The 22,930-nt window shown below is 44.5% G+C and overlaps 1 protein-coding gene across 2 annotated transcripts in view; it reads left to right on the top strand.

The window, feature by feature from the left end:
- LOC147437078 (protein REPRESSOR OF SILENCING 3-like) overlaps positions 1 to 22,473 on the top strand; it is a 35,477-nt gene extending 13,004 nt beyond the window's left edge. Inside the window, exons 2-4 of one of the 2 annotated variants that reach the window (XM_086486525.1) lie at positions 20,418 to 20,614; positions 21,014 to 21,321; positions 21,519 to 22,473. In XM_086486525.1, coding sequence (XP_086342651.1) covers positions 20,418 to 20,614; positions 21,014 to 21,321; positions 21,519 to 22,021 — 1,008 coding nt within the window. In that variant the 3' untranslated portion in view covers positions 22,022 to 22,473. Of the gene's footprint in view, positions 1 to 20,417; positions 20,625 to 21,013; positions 21,322 to 21,518 lie in introns of both variants that reach the window. The other variant, XM_086486526.1, reaches the window with a different exon arrangement.
- Positions 22,474 to 22,930: the final 457 nt, after the last annotated feature.

Below are 22,930 nucleotides of genomic sequence, written 5' to 3' on the forward strand. Positions count from 1 at the left end.
GTCAGGGATCAAACAGTGCTTATCTTCTTTGATCCAAGTGCCAAAGCCAACTTCATTTCCCCAGAATTGGCTTCAAAGTTGGGAATCAGACCTGAAGAGATGGGGTATACAGCAGAGGCAGGTTTGGCATGTCCTGGCCATACAGAGGCTGTGACACCCATCATTGGAAAGTTGCGTCTACATATCCAGTCCTATGTAGATGCTGAAGAATTTTACATCATGCCACTGGACGGATGTGATGTGTTGTTAGGTATTCCTTGGTTGTTTCGTGTACAGGGAATCATGGATGCCTACAACAAAAAGATCACTGTACAGAGCAGGGGAAAGACTCACATTCTGGATGTAAAGCTTAAAGGAGAGTCTATTCCTACTGTATCAGCTTCTGCTATTACTTCTGTAATGAAAAAGCATCTTTCTGCGTACTTGGTTTTTGCACGTGAAGTGTCAGATTGTGATGAATCAAATTTATCTGTGCTAGATAAAGAAAGGTCAATGTTTTTACAACAGTATAGTGACTGTTTTTCCGATTCATTACCGTCTCAATTACCGCCAGAGAGACCCGAGGACCATGCGATAGATTTGGTGCCAGGCAGTAGCCCACCAAATAAGCCTCCGTACAGGGTTAGTGCGGCTCAGCAGAAAGAGATAATGGGCCAAGTACAGGAGTTGTTAGAAAAGGGGCTGATTCAGCCCAGTTCATCTCCATTCTGTTCTCCAGTGTTGTTGGTGCAGAAAAAGGATGGCTCATGGCGTATGTGCATCGACTACCGTGCACTGAACAAGAATACCATCAAGAATAGGTTCCCTATACCTAGAATTGATGATATTATGGACAAATTAGAAGGAGCAACTATGTTTAGCAGGATAGATCTAAAGAGTGGGTACCATCAGATCCGCATTAGATCAGAGGATGTGCACAAGACTGCTTTTAGAACAACGTTTGGCCTTTACGAATTTTTAGTGATGCCCTTTGGTCTCACAAATGCTCCTGCTACGTTCAATAGGATGATGGACAGAATTTTCCGTCCACACCAGCAGTTTGTTGGTACATTCTTTGATGACATGATAGTCTACTCAAAGAATGAAGAGGAGCATAGGCATCACTTGGCCATTGTGTTCAAAGAGCTACGCAGTCATAGGTTGCTCATCAATGCAAAGAAAAGTGAGTTTTTTCTGGAAGAGATTCACTTTCTGGGACACATTGTCTCAAAGGATGGTGTCAGAATGGATCCTGCAAAAGTCGAAGCGATCAAGTCATGGCCAAATTTGAAGACGGTGCATGATGTCCGAAGCTTTTTGGGACTATGCTCCTATTACAGAAGGCTTATCCGAAATTTCGCTGAGATTGCTTCACCTTTACATGCTCTTCAAAAGAAGGCAGTCACCTTTAGATGGACACAGAAAGAGATTTCAGCTTTTAATCTCTTAAAGGAAAAGATGACTTCAGATCCAGTCATTGTGTTGCCAGATCTTAGGAAGTCATTTGTGGTCCAGTGTGACGCCTGCGGTAGTAGCATTGGTGCAGTGCTAATGCAAGATGGCAGGGTAGTAGCCTATGAGAGCAGAATTTTGCAAGGGCCAGAGATGACTATGCAGGTCTATGAGAAAGAGTTACTGGCTGTGATTCATGCGCTCTTAAGTTGGAAACACTACCTGCTAGGTGCAGATTTCGTTGTCCAAACGGATCATCAGACCTTGCGATACTTCTTGACACAGACAAAGTTATCTGAGAAGCATATGCGATGGGCAAATATTTTGTCCATGTTCCATTTTCAGATTGTGCATGTGGAAGGCAAGAAGAACGTTGTGGCTGATGCCTTGTCAAGGAAGCCACAAATTTCAGCTGTGTCGATTCCTTATCATCATGAACTTGATGATATGAGAGAACAGTATGCAAATGATGAAGATTTTGCAAGGGTCTTTGAGCAGCTAATGCAAGGACAACGTCATGAACACTATCTTCTTAAAGACGGGTTCATGATGATGCATGGCAGATTGTGTGTCACAAAGCCATTGCGACGCAAAGTTATGGAAGAGAGTCATGTCCCACCGTATACAGGGCATCGTGGTATCGATGCTACAGTTAAAGCGGTTCAGACATTCTTCTATTGGCCTACATTGAGAAGGGATGTGGATGCCTTTGTGCGAGAATGCCTAATATGCCAAAAGGTCAAGTTTGACAGGCAAAAGGCACGAGGGTTATTGCAACCACTACCTATTCCAGATAAACCATGGGAAAGTATTGCTATGGATTTTATCTTTGATCTTCCGAGAACGCAGACAGGAAACGATGGTATTTGGACCATTATTTGCAGATTCAGCAAACAGGCTCATTTTATTCCTGTCAGGAAGAAGATAAAGCCAGATCAGATGGCACGCTTGTTTATGAGCAATATTTTCAAGTATCATGGCATGCCACAGTCGATTGTTAGCGACCGTGATCCACGCATGACAAGTTTGTTCTGGAGAGGCTTGTTTGAGAATATGGGCACAACGCTCAAATTCTCTTCGTCATTTCATCCTCAAACAGATGGGCAGTCAGAAGAGGCAAATTCTACTGTCCTAGATCTGCTGAAGTGCTATGTGTCAGAGCATAAAGGAAAATGGGAGCAGTATTTGCCATTGGTGGAGTATGCATACAATAATACAGTGCATTCATCAACTGGCAAGGCACCTTTTGAGATAGTTGAAGGTGGCAAGAAAGTTCCTCCCATACTGCATACAAAGGACAAGATATTTGAAGCAGATAAGTATGTTCAAGACATGGATGAAATGTACAAGAAGGTCAAAGTGGCCTTAGAAAGGACTCAGGCAAAGCAAAAGAAAGCAGCTGATCGTCACCGTCGTGAAGTGGTATATTCACTTGGTGATTGGGTGCTTCTACGGTTTGAAAAGGCAAGGTTAAAGAAGATGAAGGGCAAGGAAAGACTGTTTCCAAAGCTCAGCATGCGTTACTATGGGCCTTTTCAAGTGTGCGACATAATCAATGATGTTGCATATAGGCTGAAATTGCCTGACAGTTGGAAGATTCACAATGCGTTTCATGTGAGTCTTCTCAGACCCTATGTGGGTGATGTGCCAGAAGATATGCCAGCTGAAGATCAGCCGGAAGTCGAGGAACTTGACGAGATCTTGCTCCCTGAACAGATTTTGGCACACAAAGAAAGGAAAGTGAAAGGCAAGGTTGCCAGGCGTTACTTGGTAAAGTTCAGAAACTATCCACCAATGGATGCTAAGTGGATGGAAGAAGGTGAACTTGCAGAGTCACCAACTGTGTTATCACTTTACCTGGAAGCCTTCGATTTGCAACCTACCTTGACCCCTTGAGTTTCAAAGCTAAATGGATTGTCAGTGTGACAATGGCTTCTGAAACAAATGATGTACATGGTATTTAAAGTGAGCTCAAATCAAATACCTGTTACATGAATGTTAGAGCTGTACAGATTGTCAGTTTGGCAATTGCTCTTATGGAATGTCCAAAAGTTTGATTAGTGCTATAGAAGTGAGTATTTCTTGTCAGTTTGTCAAGGATACAGTGATTGCTTCTATTGAAGAGTACATGTGTAACTGCATTCTTAAACTGTCGGTTTGGATATGCTCGAAAGTGTTACGGGATCCAACGTGTACTATAAGACAGTGGCAAAATGTGCAGCTACCATTTTGTCATTGGAAAGTTAGTGACTCAAAGCAATGGCACAGTGTGCAGCTACCACTATGTCATTGGGACAGGGTTCACACGCAAGCAATACATGAGTCGACGAGGTGTTGAATACACCAGGGTTGACAATGAGCATGTATGTGTCGTATATGTGTCAACAGGTGTTGAATACATCAGTGTTGACAGTGAGCATGTACGACATAGATGCAAACGAGGACGTTTGAGATTTCAAGAGGGGGGTATGTCACCAGCGTGTGACTACTATCTATCCTTTTTGTTGATTTCTTTCTTATTATCTATTTACTTTCACTTTTTGGAAACACTCCTCGGGAAATCTAACTGCCCTGCATTGCATAGCTAGTGTGGAACTGTCCAGAGGGAGTCCAGGCCTGAGGGCAAGAGAGCACTAAGGTTGGACAAGGACTATGGTTAGCCAAGTGGGGTCATTGACTAGCCAAAGTGGAATCCTTTGCTACAGAGGCTACATTTCAGTTTTGGATGTGGCCACAGTGTACAAAGAGGGTCGGATGACCTAGAAAGATATAATGGCAGCATCTCCTAAAATTTAGGGAACTGCTATTTTGGGACCTGAAAATGTGTTGGCGTCATTACCTCCGGAATGACAAAGGGAACATTTTCTTACTCTGCCGTGAAGTCAACTGGGCAACCGGTTGGGATATTTTTAGGTGGCAACCCCGAAACGGGAAAATGCTTGTAAATGTGCCAAGTGGCACATTCTGGTGCAGTTTCTAATGCAAGAGAGAGTTGGCGCTGAATTTGAAGGGAAGAAGGGCTCATTTGCTGATTTTGTCACAGGTTAAGAGCTATGGAGTGCTTGCTTTCCCTCTTATGCACAGTGCGGTGCCAAGAGTGATGCCCTGCACGCTACGCACTGCCCTCTCTCTCCCCTTTGGCAGTATGTTATGCCCCTCTAGTGGGCTCTTCATTTGACCAATGTACAGTTGTGTGGGTTCATGCGCGATTGCCGAGGCAAGAGCCTCTTGCACAGGTACTGGATTAGCTAGCGGCTAATCCCCCCGCAGGTACAGGTGAATTCGGAGAGGTTTCACGCCAGAAATCTCGTCCGATTCAAAGGGCAAGTAGCCCTACAGGTGCGGGAGCTCGAGGACTTGCTAGGGATGCGACCGGCACGCGAAACGGAGCCCGAAACAGTGAATTACAGCCTGCTGTGTATTTTTGCAGGTTTAGGGTTTTGGCCCTAAACGGACCCTAATACCCCCAGGAGGTTCGGGGACGCAAGGGGACCGCTGTACAGGCGATCTGGAGCATTTTCAGGGCTGAAAACAGAGAATTCAGCGTGCTGCAGATTCTCGCCAGGTTTTGCAAAGTGCCCGTATGCGTCGGGAAAGTTAGTCAATGCGTGGGAATACTGACCGTGAAGGGTTCTAGTACAGTTATGCTGCCGAAATCGGGCTGGAACAGTGGAAATTCATCCGAGTTTGTGCGGGGCAGCTTGTAGGAACCACAGCGTTTATTCCCTCTTTTGAATAATAAAGAAATACCGAAAGGGGCGCCTAAGTTAGGGGTCAATCTGGTGTCCGTCTACTCATACAGGTGCAATCTAGCAGCCTGTATCCCTCTCCCCTTTGCAGTGTCTTGAAAGTACAGGTAAAATAGACGACTAATAATGGGTGAAAGCTAAATCAAGGTTTAAAGTAAAGTCTACCGCCCTTTTTGGATTGAACAGGCCGGTTACAGCAAGGCTGAGAATTGGTGCTACTTTGGGGGCTGAATTGACTGCTTTACCCTGTTGACTTGTGGCTGAAATTGACTGTTCTTGTAGGGGCTGAAATGATAGATAAAAAACGCTGATGTGTGTAGGGTACTGCTGCGTTTTTAATGGCTGAATCGCTGAGGATAAACCCTGGTTTTTATACAGATTGAAGGGCTGAATCTTGCTGCATTTTGATGCTAAAATCGATGAGGATTTGCAACTGTTGGCTAGCGTTAGTAGGACTTTGGAGTTGTTGCCAGTGAAGGTAAACACGCCAGGGCAAGTGAGAACTTGGGATGGCGATGGCTGGTTCTGAAAACGCCAATGGATGGAGATGCATGCGATGAGGAAAACGCCAATGGATGGAATAGCCTCGCCAAGGATATTGGGGAGGGTCTTGCTGAGAGAGGGAGGGACACCTGTTGCTTGGGGAAGCTTACTGTGCCTTTGCTCATCTGCCAATTTGTGCTAACTTGGGTTTGCTTATATATTAACTTACCCAATTTGCCTTACTGAGTACCCAACAAAAGTCACTTAATAAATAAGTGAAAAATGTTAAAAATAGGGAAAAATGGGATAAAGTCATCTGAAAAATCCCTAAACTGACTCTGATGGAATCTGATGGAAATGCTTATGCTTATGCAGTGTGCAACCAGAGGATATGCATCTACACTGAGTGACTAGGCATGCATGGTCTACGAATAGACTCACAAAAGTGCCGATCACTTCTAATCTAACTTGACTGGACTTGACGGAAACCCTGCTATGGTGTAGCTTGTCCACGGACACATAGGGTTGGGATGTGTCACGTGACATCCCCTCCTTTTTAAAGTGAGGTACTGGTACCGAGCTGCATGGCTTCCTTGTAGTCTGCCAACAACTCTGGATAATCCTTGAAGAACTCTTCGTCTACCCACACCGCTTCATGGGTTCCTCGATCTTTGAACTTCAAAAAATATTGTCGTACTTGTATCTTCGAACCATGACGAAACCGATGCAACAAGACTTGCTCCAGCTCCATGACTTCTGCTTCATCGATGATCTCCGGTTCTTCTTCTTCCGAAACGTCCTTTGGAGTAGTTCTTTCAACCAAGAAACATGGAAAACGTTGTGCATTGACCATGAGTTAGGCAACTTCAATTTCATTGAAACCTCATTAATCTTTTTGATGACTGGAAATGGACCATACATACGAAAAGATAACTTAGGACATTTCTTTCCAACTTGCTTAAGACGCTATTTCATGATTCGTAGATACACCCAATCTCCTTCCTTGATCGAGACCTCCTGACGATGCTTGTTGGCCTGTCGAGAATAAGATTCTTGAGCTTTGCTTAGCCGAAGCTTCACACTCTCAGAAATCTCATCCAAGGACTGACTTTCAGCATTGGCATCAGGCATTTGACTGACCGATCGAGTCAACAGTGACTGGAATCGGCGGCCCAAAGCTGCCTCATACGGAGTTTGACCAATAGCAGAAGAGAAGGAATCATTGAGGATAGCCTGAACCGATGGGAGATAGAGCTCCCATTGAGACTGCTGATCATGAACATAAGACTTCAACACATCAAAAGCCAACTGATTATAAATTTCCATTTGACCATCTGAGTATTGATGAAAAGCGGATGAAAAATTCAACTTTGTGCCAAAATTTTCAAAGAGTGCACGCCAAAAGTTGGACGTAAACTTAACATCCCTATCTGAAACAATGGATTTTGGCAAACCATAGAGGGGGTACCAATCTTTACGAACAATCGTGCAACATCTTGTGCAGTAACTGTGGCCTTACAAGGAATCAACATGCAAAATTTGCTGAAACGATCAACAATAGTTAAACATTGAGTGTTCCTTGAATGTAGACTTGGTGGTAAGTTAGTCACAAAATCCATAGAGATATCCTGAGAAGGTCCCTCGAGAATAGGCAGCGGAAGCAAGAGGCCTTGCTGCTTACCTCGAGGAGCTTTACTTTTTGACATATAGTGCAATGTGTGACATAACTAAACACATCTTTTCGCATTTTAGGCCAATAGAAAAATCGTTCAATCTTTTCCAATGTGGTGTTCATTCCCCTGTGCCCACCCGTGAGAGAGTCATGTGCATCATGCAATATGGCTGGCCTGAGAGAGGGAAACACACAAAGACGCTGACGAAAAAATAACAATCCATCACGAATGAGATAGTTGCTGGGCCCTTGGGAAGCAAGAGCCTGCAATCAATACTTACCAAACTCCGAATCTGCATACTGATTCTTCATGCTGTCAAAAGACTCACCCTGTATAGAAAATGTGGTTCTTGACTCAAGAGCCAAAATCTGTCCTTTGTGACTCAACGCATCTGCAAAAACAGGGTTAGCTTTTCCAGGCACATACTCAATCAAACCGCCAAATTGCTCAAAAAATTATGACCACCGCGCTTGGCGATCACTCCAATGTGCACTAGGCATAGATTGGAGCCACTTGAGGGCTTGATGATCTGTGCGCACTGTAAACTCTCTACCATACAAAAAATGCTTCCAATGCTTAAGAGAGTGAACGACAGACAAAAGTTCTTTATCATAAACTGAATAATTCTTTTCTGCACTATTGAGCTTTCGGCTAAGGAAAGCTACTGGGCGACCATGCTGCTGGAGCACAGCGCCGATGGCGACATTGCTCGCATCCGTCCATACCTCAAAGGGGTCATCCCAAGAGGCAAGGATAAGACACGGTGCTTCTGTCACCGTAACCTTAAGAGCTGCGAAAGCCTCAATGGCTGCCTCGGGCAAGTCTACGTGTTGACGGCGAGTCTTTACCCCTTTCAAAACATCAATCATAGGTGCAGCAATGCGTGCAAAATTCTCTATGTGCGAACTATATGCTTGACATAACCCAAGAAAAGAGCGCACATCATATGGAGTTTTGGGCAAATCCCAATTACGAACCTGTTCCACCTTCGCGGGGTCTAGCTTGACGCCTTTTGCAGAAATGATATAACCCAAATAAGTGACTTCAGTAAGAAAAAATCCAGACTTCTTAGCTGCAATGTACAACTGACACTCATCCAAACGAGTTAGTACCCTTTCAACATCTAATTCATGTTGCTCCGACGATGCAAAAAAAATGAGAATATCATCTAAAAAGATGAACACACATACACCTACCATATCGCCGAAACGACCTACCATGAGACGATTGAACGTACCCACGGCTCTTGTCAATCCAAAAGGCATAACAATATACTCCCATTGCCCTCGCTCGGTGCGAAAGGCAGTCTTGAATACCCGTACCTGATGGTATCCACTTTTGAGATCGACCTTGTTGAAAACCTTTGCCCCATTGAGCTTATCGAGAATATACTCAATGCGAGGCATCGGAAACTTGTTCTTGACGGTCATCTTGTTTAATGCCCTGTAATCAACACACAAACGAGACGAACCATCCTTCTTGCGAACGAACAAAATAGGGGCAGCAAAAGGACTTACACTAGGACGTATGAATCCTCTAGCCGCCAACTCCGTGAGTTGTCGCTCTTAACTCTTCCTCCTGTGACTTGTTCAAACGGTAGGGAGCCTTACTGACATGCTGCGCTCCCTCCATAAGCTCGATGCGATGGTCCTCCGGCCGCTCCGGTGGGAGACGAGGTGGAAGATCATCCTGCAAAAAGAGATGTTTAAATTTCGTAAACAACTCCGAATACTTACCTGGAGCCTGAATGCTCTGGGAAACTGGGGCAGCATAGATGAATGCCGCTTGTGCTCCTTGTCGTAATTCACGCTTTACTTGCACATGCGAGATGAGAGGCAAAGAATGCAAGCCCTCCTCAGCATGAATGATGAGGGGGGAATTAATATCGGAATGTAAAGTGATCGCGTTAGCACTAAATTTAATGTCAGGATCAAGTTCACGAAACCATTTAATGCCTAAAATCATATCACATCCTGAGAGAGGAGACACAAGAAATTTCCTATGAAAAGAAGCTTGCTGAACGGTAAACATCACATCAAGGCACTCCTTCATGATAAGAGAGTCCATACCAAGAGCGAGGCCAAGAGAAGATTTCTGACTAACCTCTAAGCGGGCTCTCTCAACAAGAGGGGGACTAATCACATCATGCATACTGCCTGGATCAAACAATATGACAAAACGCTGTCCTTTTACATGACCATAACACTTCATGAGATATTCATCAATGTGTGTGTCAAAGTCATGAGAAGATGCAGGTTGTGTTGTGACAGAGTTTGTGGTAGTTGCGGGTGTCTTTGGCTCTTTAGGTGGGACTGTCTTAGGACAGTTCTTCTTAATGTGACCCTTAACGTGACATTGAAAACATCTACCTTCTTTAGCAAAAATCACTTGTTCTTCAGCCGTGATGTATCCTCCTATAATTCCTTGTGAAGCTTTTTCATCAGGGGTTAGCTTAGGTTTTGCAGGTGCTTTAGCTTTACCCTTAGATTCATTGTTAGAGTTCTTTTCCGAGGAATTAGAGGAAGAAGGGCTAGAAGAATTACCATTCTTACCATTCTGTGTGTTCTGAGAATTCTGAGATGTCCCTTGAGAAGACTTGTTCTCCTTAGGCTTTCCCTTGTTGTGCTTCATCTCTTGGGCGAGAGCGATTGCTACCGCCTTGTTGAGATCCGCGGGGTCAAAGACTTCAACATCAAACTTGATGTATTCGTCTAACCCAAAGAGAAAAGCCTCTTTGCGCTCATCATCCGACTTGCGTAATTGAGTGCCTAGCTGCAAAAGACGGTTAGAAAAAAACATGACTGGCATACCATGTTGCTTGAGATTACGCCAATCCTTTTTCAAGCGTGCGAGGTACTGAGGTGGCATAAACTGCGCCTTGAGCTTGTCTTGGAAATCAGCCCAACTAAAAGAGAGGGGCGTGAAATCATCGGCTGCCTCTAGGTGCGCGGCTAGCTGTGCCTCTTGCCATGCATGGTACCAATTGATGGCATCACCGGCAAGGTACATAGCTACCGTCAAAACTTTGCTATTTCCTGTTTTCTTAGTTGTCGCAAAATAAGCATTAAATTGATGGAACCAAGAATGAATCACCGTAGCATCCATCTTATAGTCATACTTACTGAAAGTCAACTTTTCTGTGACTGGATGGTTGGAATCCGCGTCGTGGCTTGCGCCACTTGACGAACTTCCACAATCTTTGGGTGGTTCGGTCTTCGAGGCTAGCATGTGGGAAATGAATTCTTGATGACGAATCTCCCTTTGAGCTTCTCGTTCATCGCGCTCGCGTTCGAAAGCAAGTTGATTTTCTTCTTGTTTTGCGGCAAGAGCAATCCGCTCACGTTCCTGAGCAAGGCGCACGGTCCTGAGCAAGGCGATTTGCTTCTTGTCTATCCATCATGGCCATCATCTGCTTGACCACTGCCTCCATAGGGTTTAGCGTAGATGGCGAAGGGGGAGGGTTGAAGAACTCATCTCCGGGTGGGGACGAGTCGTTGTCGCCTCTCTCATGCTCATCACCTGTATGCGAAGTATCCATTCCGCTTCGGGTGACGACCATGCACTATAATCTTGGGGTCTTAAGCTTGCGAGGAACTTGGGTTCTTGAGGGTCTTGAGGTTCTTGAGGTCCTTGATTCGGGAGAATCTTGGGTTCTTGAGGATCTTAAGGTTCTTGAGGTGTTCTTTCGCTTGCTAATCGCGTTGGAGAAGGATCTTCTCTTCACCCGAGTTCTACTCCTTTCTGCGGGCGCACCCCTTGGCGGCCTTGCGCTCACACCAAGGTTGCTTTTTCCCACCTCACGTCGATTGGCCGGCCCCTTAGTGCACGGTCCGCTCTCAATGAGTGAAAAGAGACACAAGGGGAGGCTGGACAAGCCCTTCTTTCTTGGGATTCTTGTCACTCTTCAACAAAACACGATAAGGAATCGCCACGCCCAAGTAACCTTGGGTTCGTGCGACCGCAACAAGCAAAAAAAATTCTTGTGGTTCTTGTGGTTCTTTCCATGAGTAATGTAGAACACTTCCAAAGCTCTGATACCAATGTAAGGTGCAGCGGAATGAATGTTGTATTTTCTCAAGATTAGTGATCTTTACTGCCCGAGGTTCCTTTTAGTTCTTAGGGAAGGAGAGAGCCTTCCGTCTTGTAGAGTGTCGTGATCACGAACAAAGTGAGTGGATATTGTGCGTGCAAGTGAATGAGACTGAGAGAAGGAGAGAGAAGAGGTACGACACCCAAGAGGTTGTAAAACCCTCCTCCGAAGGCCCCACTCTCGTCGGCGAGAGTGGTCTAACTTTGATTGCACAAAGGTGTACAATGCGAATGCAATGGACTGATGCAATTTGGACTATGCCGATGACGACGATGGTGATGACTTTAGGGCTGATCTGGATCTTCTTGTATCTGCTGTCCACAAAGGGGCAAGGCTGAGAATCGGTGCTACTTTGGGGGCTGAATTGACTGCTTTACCCTGTTGACTTGTGGCTGAAATTGACTGTTCTTGTAGGGGCTGAAATGATAGATAAAAAACGCTGATGTGTGTAGGGTACTGTTGTGTTTTTAAAGGAACTGCTGCCGGCTGAAAACGCTGAGTGTCTGCTGCGTTTTTAATGGCTGAATCGCTGAGGATAAACCCTGGTTTTTATACAGATTGAAGGGCTGAATCTTGCTGCGTTTTGATGCTAAAATCGATGAGGATTTGCAACTGTTGGCTAGCGTTAGTAGGACTTTGGAGCTGCTGCCAGTGAAGGTAAAAACGCCAGGGCAAGTGAGAACTTGGGATGGCGATGGCTGGTTCTGAAAACGCCAATGGATGGAGATGCATGCAATGAGGAAAACGCCAATGGATGGAATAGCCTCGCCAAGGATATTGAGGAGGGTCTTGCTGAGAGAGGGAGGGACACCTGTTGCTTGGGGAAGCTTGCTGTGCCTTTGCTCATCTGCCAATTTGTGCTAACTTGGGTTTGCTTATATATTAACTTACCCAATTTGCCCTACTGAGTACCCAACAAAAGTCACTTAATAAATAAGTGAAAAATGTTAAAAATAGGGAAAAATGGGATAAAGTCATCTGAAAAATCCCCAAACTGACTCTGATGGAATCTGATGGAAATGCTTATTCTTATGCAGTGTGCAACCAGAGGATATGCATCTACACTGAGTGACTAGGCATGCACGGTCTACGAATAGACTCACAAAAGTGCCAGATCACTTCTAATCTAACTTGACTGGACTTGACGGAAACCCTGCTATGGTGTAGCTTGTCCATGGACACATAGGGGTGGGATGTGTCACGTGACAGCGTTAGGTAGCAGGCAGCCTTCGGGTAGGTTGCGGCTAGACGGACTAGTTTTAAGCGCCTGTGTCGCCGTCAGATTGGTCGGCAAGCAAGGCTGCCAGACGGCGTGGGCAAGGCAAGGCGGTCGGCCACTTTCCAAATGGACTCGAAAAAAAACTTCAGGGCAGTTTTCCGCCAGGCTGAGGTCCGCCCAATGGCACCCGATTTGGGAGGGTCCCTTGTGTGTGTGGACGGTGCCCTTTGAGGCTTGACTTCCTCAAAGAGGGCAGTCCCACCGAAGTGATAGCAAACGAAAGTCTAAAACACACATACACAAGCCACAAACGGTCAACCACACACACACACACCTAATAATGGTCAACTGCTTAAAGGGTGTTAATATTGACTCAAGTCCAGAGGTAAAGCAGGCTTCTAAAGGCTGAAAAAGCAGAAATTTTGAGAGCTTAATTGAGGAGCCAAATGAGGTGGGATTTAGGCGCGTGAGGGCTCTATGGAATGGCCGCAGAAAGCACTTCGCACACACACAACTTGCACTAGCCAATGGTACCCTCTATGAGAGTAATGGTGAGGCAAAATAAGCTAAAAATGAATACAAAACAAAGTGAAAAATCGCACACACAAGATTATTAGATGTCATTAATCAAGTATTAATCCCTCTACTAGCCAAGAGAGTAGTGGCTCAAGGGGAAGAACCCAAGAACATGCTCACATTAACTAGAGAAGCACTAATCTTCATTAGGCATGCTATACTAAGGATCAGATGAGATTGGGAGATACTAATCCAAACTAAATGCATAGCAATGAGCCTAGCTAGCACACCATAGCTCTGATACCATAGTTACCAGGGAACGCCCCCTAGCCCCCGTTCCGGCGTTCCGGGGGGGCAGTTCCCTTCCCGAACGTTCCGAAACGCCCTGAAACGTTTGACGTTTCGAGTGGCCAGTGCAAACCGGAACGGCCGTTCCGAAATGTTCCGAACGCCCCCAAAACGTTCCGGAATGCCCTTGGAACGGCCAACGGCTACAAACAAATTTGGCAAAAATTGAAAAAATTGAAGTAAATGTTTGGGCTTCTTTTTGAAGTGTGCAAGGCCTCAAGGACTCATAAAATGCACCCCCCTCCCCCTTTCTCTCCACAAGCTAATCCTCAAGGCTCAAGCTCTCTCCCTCTCACACTCTCAAGATCTCTCCCTCTCAAGACTCACTCTCTCAAGGCTCAAGGCTTTAAGCCTTCAAGCTCTCTTCCTCTCCCTCCCACTCTCTCAAATCTCTCCCTCTCCCTCTCTCTCTCTCTCTCTCTCACATCATCTAGTCATAGCAAGATTGAATGGTCTTCAAAACGAGTTTTTTGTGAGTATTAGAGTCAAAGCACTCTAATACTCCTTGTATTTAAACACAAGAAGCTAAAAAATGCACTATTTGGGTGTTTTTTATACCTCCCGTTCCACACCGTTCCCGTTCCGAACCCCTAGCCGTTCCCCCGTTCCGCGGGGATCCCGTCGCCGTTCCCGTTCCGCGTTCCGGGTAACTATGTCTGATACCACTTTGATGGGAATGGGATCGTGCTAGCTAGGGTGGATGAAAGAGAAACATCGTGCACACAAGTGAGTGTGTGGCTAGATTATCACTCAAGTGAATTAGGTTCCAAGATCAATTAACTTGGACTCGTAAACACGATCTTGTGTATTTGCTAACCCATCACAAGCTCACTGTAAACAAGGGAGATGTAATGCAAAATAGAGTTGTGTTTATTCATTCATGAAATGAGCTTTAAGTAGCTCTACAGCCTTGCACCACAGCATGTGGGATAATTCCACTCTTCTATCCTTGACTCCCACTTTCGGACAAAGCTCACACTTTACAAGGAGATGGACTTGTGTTGGGGAGCCTAGCCCATGTCGAGACCGTGGCAGTGGTCTCGAGTGTAGGAGCAGTTGGCAGTGTCAACAGCAGTTGTAGTTGTGTGTCCTCGGGTCTATCCATTGGGCATGTCAGTTCTATGCCGGACTACCCTTGGTCACTTGTATGAGCAGATTGTTATCAGCATGGAGAGCCTTTCCCAGATCTCTCTCTCTCTCTCTCTCTCTCTCTCTCTCTCTCTCTCTCTCTCTCTCTCATTCTCGGATGTCTTGCCTCTCTCTACCTCAGTGATCTCTCTTCTCCATAGGTGTGCCTTGCTCATTTGTTTGGCGTTGCAAGTGTTCTAGATGGGAGTCTAGGTACCCATCCGATCACGAGCCAGTTCTTGTCTTCATTGCATCTTCTGCTGCCACCTTTGACGTACGTGCCCCATCCTTTGAAACAATGTGCTCAAGAAAATGAATGTCTTCCAGAACGAATTCACTCTTCTTTGCATTAACGAGTAGCCTGTTCTTGCGCAACTCATTGAAAACTACGGTTAAGTGATCCTTATGCTCCTTTTCAAACTTTGAAAAGACAATCATGTCATCAAAGAATGTACCCACAAAGTTTCTACGTGGTCTAAATATTTTGTCCATCATTCTATTGAACGTGGCAAGGAGCATCTGTGAGACCGAATGGCATGACAAGAAACTCGGAGATCAAATGTTGTCCAAAAAGCAATCTTATGAACATCTTCTGGCCTAATGTGTATCTGATGGTACTGGTACCGGTCTTTAAATCTATCTTGCTAAATAGTGACACTCCCTCAAGCTGATCAAGAATGTCATCTATCCTCGATATAGGGAACCTGTTCTTGATGGTATTCTTATTCAACCCGCGCGGTAGTCAATGCACATGCACCATGAACCATCCTTCTTCTGCATTAGGAGTATAGGCGAACAAAAAGGGGATGAACTGGGCTGAATCAGCCCCTTCTCTAAAAGCTCATTGATTTGTCTCATAATCTTTTTCTACTGGCCTGCATTAACCCAGTACGGTGGCATGTTCGGTGGACTACAACTTGGCACAAGATCTATGTCATGATTCTCAGGTCTCTCAGGAGGTAACTCCCCTGGCAAAGAGTCTGAAAAAACACTTTAGAAAGTTGTTCTATTTTTATCTAAGGTAGACCAATTAGATACAACTTCATGTGCTTCTTTTGCAAAGATCAAATACGTAGAAAGACGATTCTTTATTATAGATGAAATATTAGAAGCAGAAACAACTAGAACAGACTCGCCTATAAGCTTTACATCAAGCACGAGGCTTTCCTCTATGTACAACGGTGATCTTTTTGTTGTAAGTATTCACCATAGCATGCAACCTGTAACACCATGGGATACCCAATAACACATCAAAGCCTTCAAGTGACATAATATGAAACTCTTTTGCATCCTCATAACTCTAAATGTGCAAACAAAGCTTCCCTAACATGGGAGTAACCGGTCTCGAATGACCTGGACATACCAAACCCACTTCACCTATCATGCCCATCTTCGCACGATTGCCCAACTTTGATGCCAATTTTGGTGATGTGAAATTTGCACGGGCTCCTGGATCAAAGAAATCAAAGAAAACCAATGTTGTTTGGTCCCTAACTTTACGCCAAGCTTTGCACAATTCTGTCGCATCTATGTTTGGCTGATCACCAACTAAATCTGGGACAAGTCTTGCACTGGGCTTTGGCTTCTTTCCTTTATGCTCTGACTTGTCATTCTTATCTTGTGACTTCCTTTGTGGCCATTCATTTGCAAAACGTCCCTTTTGTTCACAAACGAAGCATTTTTTGGCCTCTCTTAGAGCTTTCCTTTCTTCAAAAGATTTGCTAGAAAAATGCCTTTTCTGTCCTTGTCATTGCCCAAAACAAGGTTTAAACTGCTCCTTGGACGTGTCAGCTACATTAGTGGAGGGTTTCTTTGTGGGAGGCACATAAGGCTTTGTTATAACATTGCCCTTGGCTGAAAACTGTTTGCCCTAGGACTCTCACTTGTTGCCCTTAAATTCATCGGAATTTCCTTTCGCCAGCTTACTGGCCTCTCTCACATTCTCAATCAACTGTGCGATATTCATGACAATAGTCTTTGTGCAGCAGTCGTTGATTCCCTTGGGCAATCCACAATAGTACTTTTCAGTTTGTTCTGAAAATGGCACAAACCTGTAGGAGCTTACTAGTACCAGGGTTGCCCAAAACTGCTTATTGTACTCTTCAAGATTCGCACAGTTTGCCGTGTTTAACTCGTGCCATGTTGTCATCACATCCACTTTAAAAGTGTTTGTAAGCCCCGCAAGTGCGAAAAGCTGTGCGGTCCACCATTGAAGCGCCTTTCCTTTCAAGAAATTGGCAGCCTTGCGTGTCTTTGAAGACTTTATGAAGCTTCCTTCAGCATAAGTTGCATCAAACTGCTCTATGAAGGTCAAAGCCTTCAATTGGTTCTCTGTTTCCCTGAAAGTTTTAAACTTCATTGCATGCCCACCTTCCTTGTAATCTTTAGGTTGACTCAAAGGAGTCAAATTGTCATAAACAGGTGCTCGTAAAAGTGGTGCTCAACACTTGCATTACCCGTTTTACCTGTCATATCTGCATTTTGGGCATATGGCTGTGAAAACAAGCCATACCAAAGTGTGCTCCACGCATTCGAAAATGGCCATAGGCACCCTAGAAACTTGGTTGGACACCTATGTTCCCATACATAGGTTTAACCATGCCTGGTTGCATTTTCCCAAACACATTTCCTGGCATATAACCTTGCAAACCTATGGAAGGTCCAACCATAGCTTGAAACACTAAACCACCTCCAAAATAGCTAGGATATGAAGTAGGTAATGGAAGGGTCTGACGCATGGCGTGTTCATTACTCCCTTGACCATTCACAAACGGTTCCTGGTAAGGTAAAGCAAATTTCTTTGGATCAATGGACACCGCTGGTTACTCAATCTCATGGGCTTTATCGAAAGGGGCGCCAGGGTTTGGGGCCAATGCTCTCTCGGGGTGACACTCCGCCACTTCCCGTCTCCATCTCTTTCAGTCCAGTTGTTATTTGAAGTGCTTAAAGTTGTTCAGCCTGCTCTTTTCCGTTGGCACGTGGTGCCTGTCGCGTCATGTATCACATCCTATCTTGATGGAGTGGATGCAAATGAATTTGGAGGCACAGGAAAGGGGCTTCTCATTCCTATGAGCTGCCACAAAATGGTTTTTCCTAGTAGATCCGCTAGATCATTTTGGTTTTTTGGACTACACGGTTTGGTTACACCGCCAGAGGGAGACATAGCTTGTGGCAGATTTTTGTAGGCTTCCTACAGCCAGTTTAGGTTCTACTCTATCTTCACGATTGATTGTATCTTATCCTTGATGTATCGAGTGGTTGTATGGGTGTTTTCCCCTATGATGTCATTGTATATTCTTCAAGGTTTATCTCATATTTCTTGTATATTGAAGAACACCGTGATCTGTCTTTGGGTGTGTCTCCTGGTCTGTGGGCCTCTCTCTCTCTCTCTCTCTCTCTCTCTCTCTCTCTCTCTCTCTCTCTCTCTCTCTCTCGTAATCTCCAATAGATAAGAGTCCAAGACATTTGTGATCCTGGTATCTCATAACTCTAGATAGAGGCCCAAAAGCCTCTCTAAAGAGGTAGTGAAAGCGGCCACGTATCTCATAGTATGCTATATAGTGGCGTATATAGTGGAGCTCTATCTTGGGCTCTTTCTGGCATAACTTGCACAAATCAGTCTCAGTTGAGATGCTTCGAAATCGGCCAGTCTTAATCTCCAACTGGTGTGATGTGTTCGAATCTGTTTCAGAGCACATCGTAAGCTGTGGGAGAAGTGTGTGTCAATGTAGGTAGGCCTAGATAAGAAACCATCCTATGTGAGTTGGAGAAAATGCTCTCTGTACATAGTCATCTTTGTGCCCAGCTCCTGTATAGGCTATATCCATGTCCTCTAGGTATCCAACTAAAGCAGATCCTGTCGTGCAAATCTCGTGACCTCCCTCTGTGTCAGAGAGAGAGAAGGTGCATCTAGAGAATACTGAAAGGGGGGGGAGCCCGTCCATAGAGAAACCATGTAGCTCAAACCATGTTGCTGCCATATGTGCATACCAACATGATGTATCTCCCTATGTTGTTAAGTGCCGTGAGGACTCTATAGCCAGCCAAGCATAATGATCTCGTGGGAGCTCCCATAAGCTGTGTATGAATGTCATTGATCTCGTAAGAGCCTCCACCATCAGAGGAGGAGTAGCCAGCACTGCTCGGACAATCACACGAAGAACTGAAGCCTTGGCCTTGATCATCCTGGAGATTATGGAGGTAAGTGGCCTCTCCATGTCTCACCATCCATATGTACGATTATGTTGACGACTATGATGATCTACTGAGGGTCCCCTTATCTACACTCCATATAGCATACTTGAGGCAACCAAACTATCAAAAACCCATAGCTTGGTGTGAGGCTCATGGAACTGAACGTGTGAACACATCCTCTCCAAACCTCGCAAAATTGTGTATGCTTTAGTCACTCTAATCTCCTCATGGAAAATCGGGCCACTATGAACCACGCCAAGGTAGGTGATATTTGCATATTTGGTCCTCTCCATGAGTAAACCTTGGTGCTGATCGCCTCACCCATTGCGTTGCAATTTTGATTGCCGTAACCTTGGTCTTCCCAAGGTTAACAGATATACCAGTATCTCGCGCAAATGTGTGAAAAGCATTAAGATGGCATTGCTTCCCTTGGGGAGAATCTGAAATAAGCACAATATCATCCACATACAAGTAACAATAGTACGCCCTCCCTTACTATGTAGTCTGAAGCCTCATCTACATACATGCCAGAAAGAGTGGGGAATAGTGGGCAACTCTGTTTTACCCAATGGTGGAGTGAATAATCACATACGTTGGGCCATACACACTCGTCTTTCAACTGTCCAGTACAAGGCCATGATCCCCCATATGACTCTACAGGCACTCCAAGCTCGCGCAGTTTGCGCATCAATTTGCCCCTTGGAACTATATCTAAAGCTTTGCGGAAATCCACAAAGCTACAATAAATTCTTCTCCCACGAAATTTGCCCTCCACAGAAAGAGAGTTTTAACGTCGTAGGAAACTATCCCAAGAGACCTTAAAGATCTATCCAACGAGGAGAGGTGAACTCGATACCTGTTATTCAAGAGGGAAATGGCATAACCAATCTACCCCTCTTGGGTGATAGAAAGGTTATACCATTTTCCTCTTTTTATTAGCGCACACACACACACGCGCACACCCCCTCCACGAGAAGAAGAGAATTCTAACGTCATAGGAAACTATCCCAAGAGACCTTAAAGATCTATTCGACGAGGAGAGTTGAACTCAAGACCTGTTATTCAAGAGGGAGAGAGAGCAACTTCTTTAAACTCAGGCTTTGCACACACAAAACCTACAACCTGCAAAAGACTGGGCCAAAACTCCGGTTACTCTTAAGGCAAAAAAAGAGAGGTCAAAGACCTTAGAAAATTTGGGGATCCCAAAATCACGTTTTGCATTTCAGCAACCTTTCTAGGAACTATGCAACTTCTGCACAGCGCCCTCTCAAGACCTGTTATTCAAGAGGGAGAGAGAGCAGTGCTCTGAACTCAGGCTTTGCACACACAAAACCTACAACCTGCAAAAGACTGGGCCAAAACTCTGGTTACTCTTAAGGCCAAAAAAGAGAGGTCAAAGACCTTACAAAATTTGGGGATCCCAAAATCACGTTTTTTCAGCAACCTTTCAAGGACGAATGCCTTGAATTGCTACTTTGTGATACTTATAAAGTCTTTTGGATAATCAATCTTTGACTAGCTTTTAATTTTTTTCAAATTAACATGGGATATTTGTTTTGATTCATCCTTCTTTTTGGTAATATCAGTACAATGGCTGCATGTGGAAAGGAGGCTGTCTCAAACTTGAGAAAGCACGAGAGTTTTACATGGATAAGCTCCATCGTGAATGGGAAGAGCGTGATCATCCACAAGATCAGAATGAGTCAAAACTTGGTTCAGCATCTCCAACAAGAATTGCTCCAGATCTCAAAAAGTCTAGTGGATTCAACATATATTTTCCAAGGTTAAGAAAGGTTTGTTCGTTTTTTTGCCTTCGCACTTTTGTGAAATGATTTTGCCTATTGCAAAAACGCTTTACTGATTTAGGGATTCTTAGTGACAGTTGAGATAAGGTAGTTCTAAGCTGACTAGTGCCAAGTTGGCAAGCGTTCAGAAGAGGATTCGATTTTTATCTAGCAAGTTTATGTATTCTGTTAACACTTTTCATCTACATGATTCTGGGGAGGTTTTAATCGCCAAAGAGGAACTAAAATAAGCTATACTGTGGGTAAGTGCTTCTGACAGGAAATAAGCATTGGTAGATTGGGGGGGCTGGAGGGTGTCGGCTTTAAACGAGCCATACTGCAGCTCTTGCCCTTGTCCCAGTTGTTAATCTACTCATTGAATGTACGTTGTGTTATAGGTGCAGAGACCAGTACAAGCTGCATTTGCTCATGGGCAAGGAGCAACTGTCATTGCATGAAAACTTAACACTAGCACTGAAACAAGCTGGGCACTCCGTTTGTGTGATGGGTCTCTTACGGATGCAGGTTAAGAAAATCCCAGAGAAAGGCCTTGGAAAGCACAAACGCAGCTTTCAGCGCGTGGAATCACTACCGCACTCTCTACTACGGCTTTGCAATTGCGATCAAGAGTGCATGACTACCTGCAGTTACCAAAGCTTAGCAAAAAAAGAGCCCTCGGGTCTGGACAGGGAGGAATTCAGGCAACGTAAGCTATTGAAAAAGGTCTTGTTTGTGTTAAGGTGGTTCTATATAATCAGCATGTCTAGGGTGGGGGCTTGGCTTTATGTTTAGGGATAGAGAGTTTAGTGATGCTTGTTTTGCTTGTGTACAGTGAAGTAGTCTTGCTGGTATGGCAATTTCACATACTGGAAATTTAATGTCCATTGCCATATTGCTGTTCAGATGCTGAAAGTGTCACTGTCAAAACATCGAGGAATGAAGCGATCTTCCAAAGCCAGCTGAGCTACAGTGAATCTGGAAAGAAGGGAAACAAGGTCTTCAAAGGACAGCCAAATGGTGGGGATGAATGGGGCAGTGACGAAGTTCCCATTTTCAATATAACTGGATTGGAATCTAATAGTGGAAGAGATAAGAATGTAGATGAGCAAGCGTCACACAAAGAGGAGGCCTTAAGGAAGGTGGATAGAGCTATTCATGGACAAAGGAAGCGTCGAAAGGTTGAACAGGACTCCTTACGAGGGAAGGAAGATGGGTGGCATGGTGGAATTGACGAGGGGACAGATCAAATGCTGCAGGGAGAGGAGCTAACTGGATTTTCTAGAAACACAGTAGGTAGGAGCTGGGTCCAAAAGGCACCGTGGAAATCACTAGTCGGAGGAACAGGTCAAATTCCCTTTAGCTTGGGAAGTGTTCTGGAACAAGCACGTAAGGATGGAGTTCATTAACAAATTGAGGCTTTTGGAAGCTCATGAAAAAAATTGCAATTGACCTGCAGAGCAGCTTCAAATTTCATGTCTTGGCCTACAGGTTGACCGCTTAGCCTGCTTCTTGACTGATGCAGTGAATTTTACCTCCTTGATTGCGGTACCGGATATGGATCTTTCAGGCTTTCGAAATTCCTGAAGCCTCCCATAGAAGCAAGCTAAAAGGAAAGTTACGTAATGCTACGATAGAGTATTATTGGTTGCTTTGTATTGGATATACTGCAAGCCAAAAGAGGCCCTTAAGAGTTATTCAAGAGGTCCGGACATTAAGCAGCTGCATTTTTGGCATATCAATGAGATTGCATGTCGATTGGGGCCTGTTTAAAACTTTTGTCTTTGTATAAATTAGTTGCGATTGGTGACAGCAGGATAAGATGAATTATGCAAGTTAATGAATTAGTCTAGTTCTTTCATTATTGTGTTTTAAAATTGAGCAAGCTTGTCTATCTAGTCTGGTTGGTTTCATGCAAATACATGGCAATGCTATATGGCTCACTCATCTAGTACATACCACAGATTCTGTTGGTATTGTGACAGTGTTAGTGCTATTCAACTGGCTTGGAGTCGAGTGTTTTATGCAAATATAAAGCACACTTTTGTCAAGTATCACGTCATTGGGAAGGTGCTTGACCTACACACTTTGATCACGTCCATAGTTGGCTTAAAGGCACATTGCTTTAACTGGAAGGTTATTGGATAAAGGATATGATGCTGACTTTCTTATCGATCGCACTAACTCAAATTAGCTCATTCTTTACAAATGAATGAAATAAGTCATCAAGATTCTGCTGCAAGTAGCTCCAACAACATTGTCGTGTGCTCTCCCCTTCTCTCCACATCTTCGATGAGAAATCGAACAAAAAGATGTCT

This window comes from Adiantum capillus-veneris, chromosome 17, assembly GCF_014529385.1.
Source record: "Adiantum capillus-veneris isolate H3 chromosome 17, ASM1452938v2, whole genome shotgun sequence".
Taxonomy (NCBI): Eukaryota; Viridiplantae; Streptophyta; class Polypodiopsida; order Polypodiales; family Pteridaceae; genus Adiantum; species Adiantum capillus-veneris.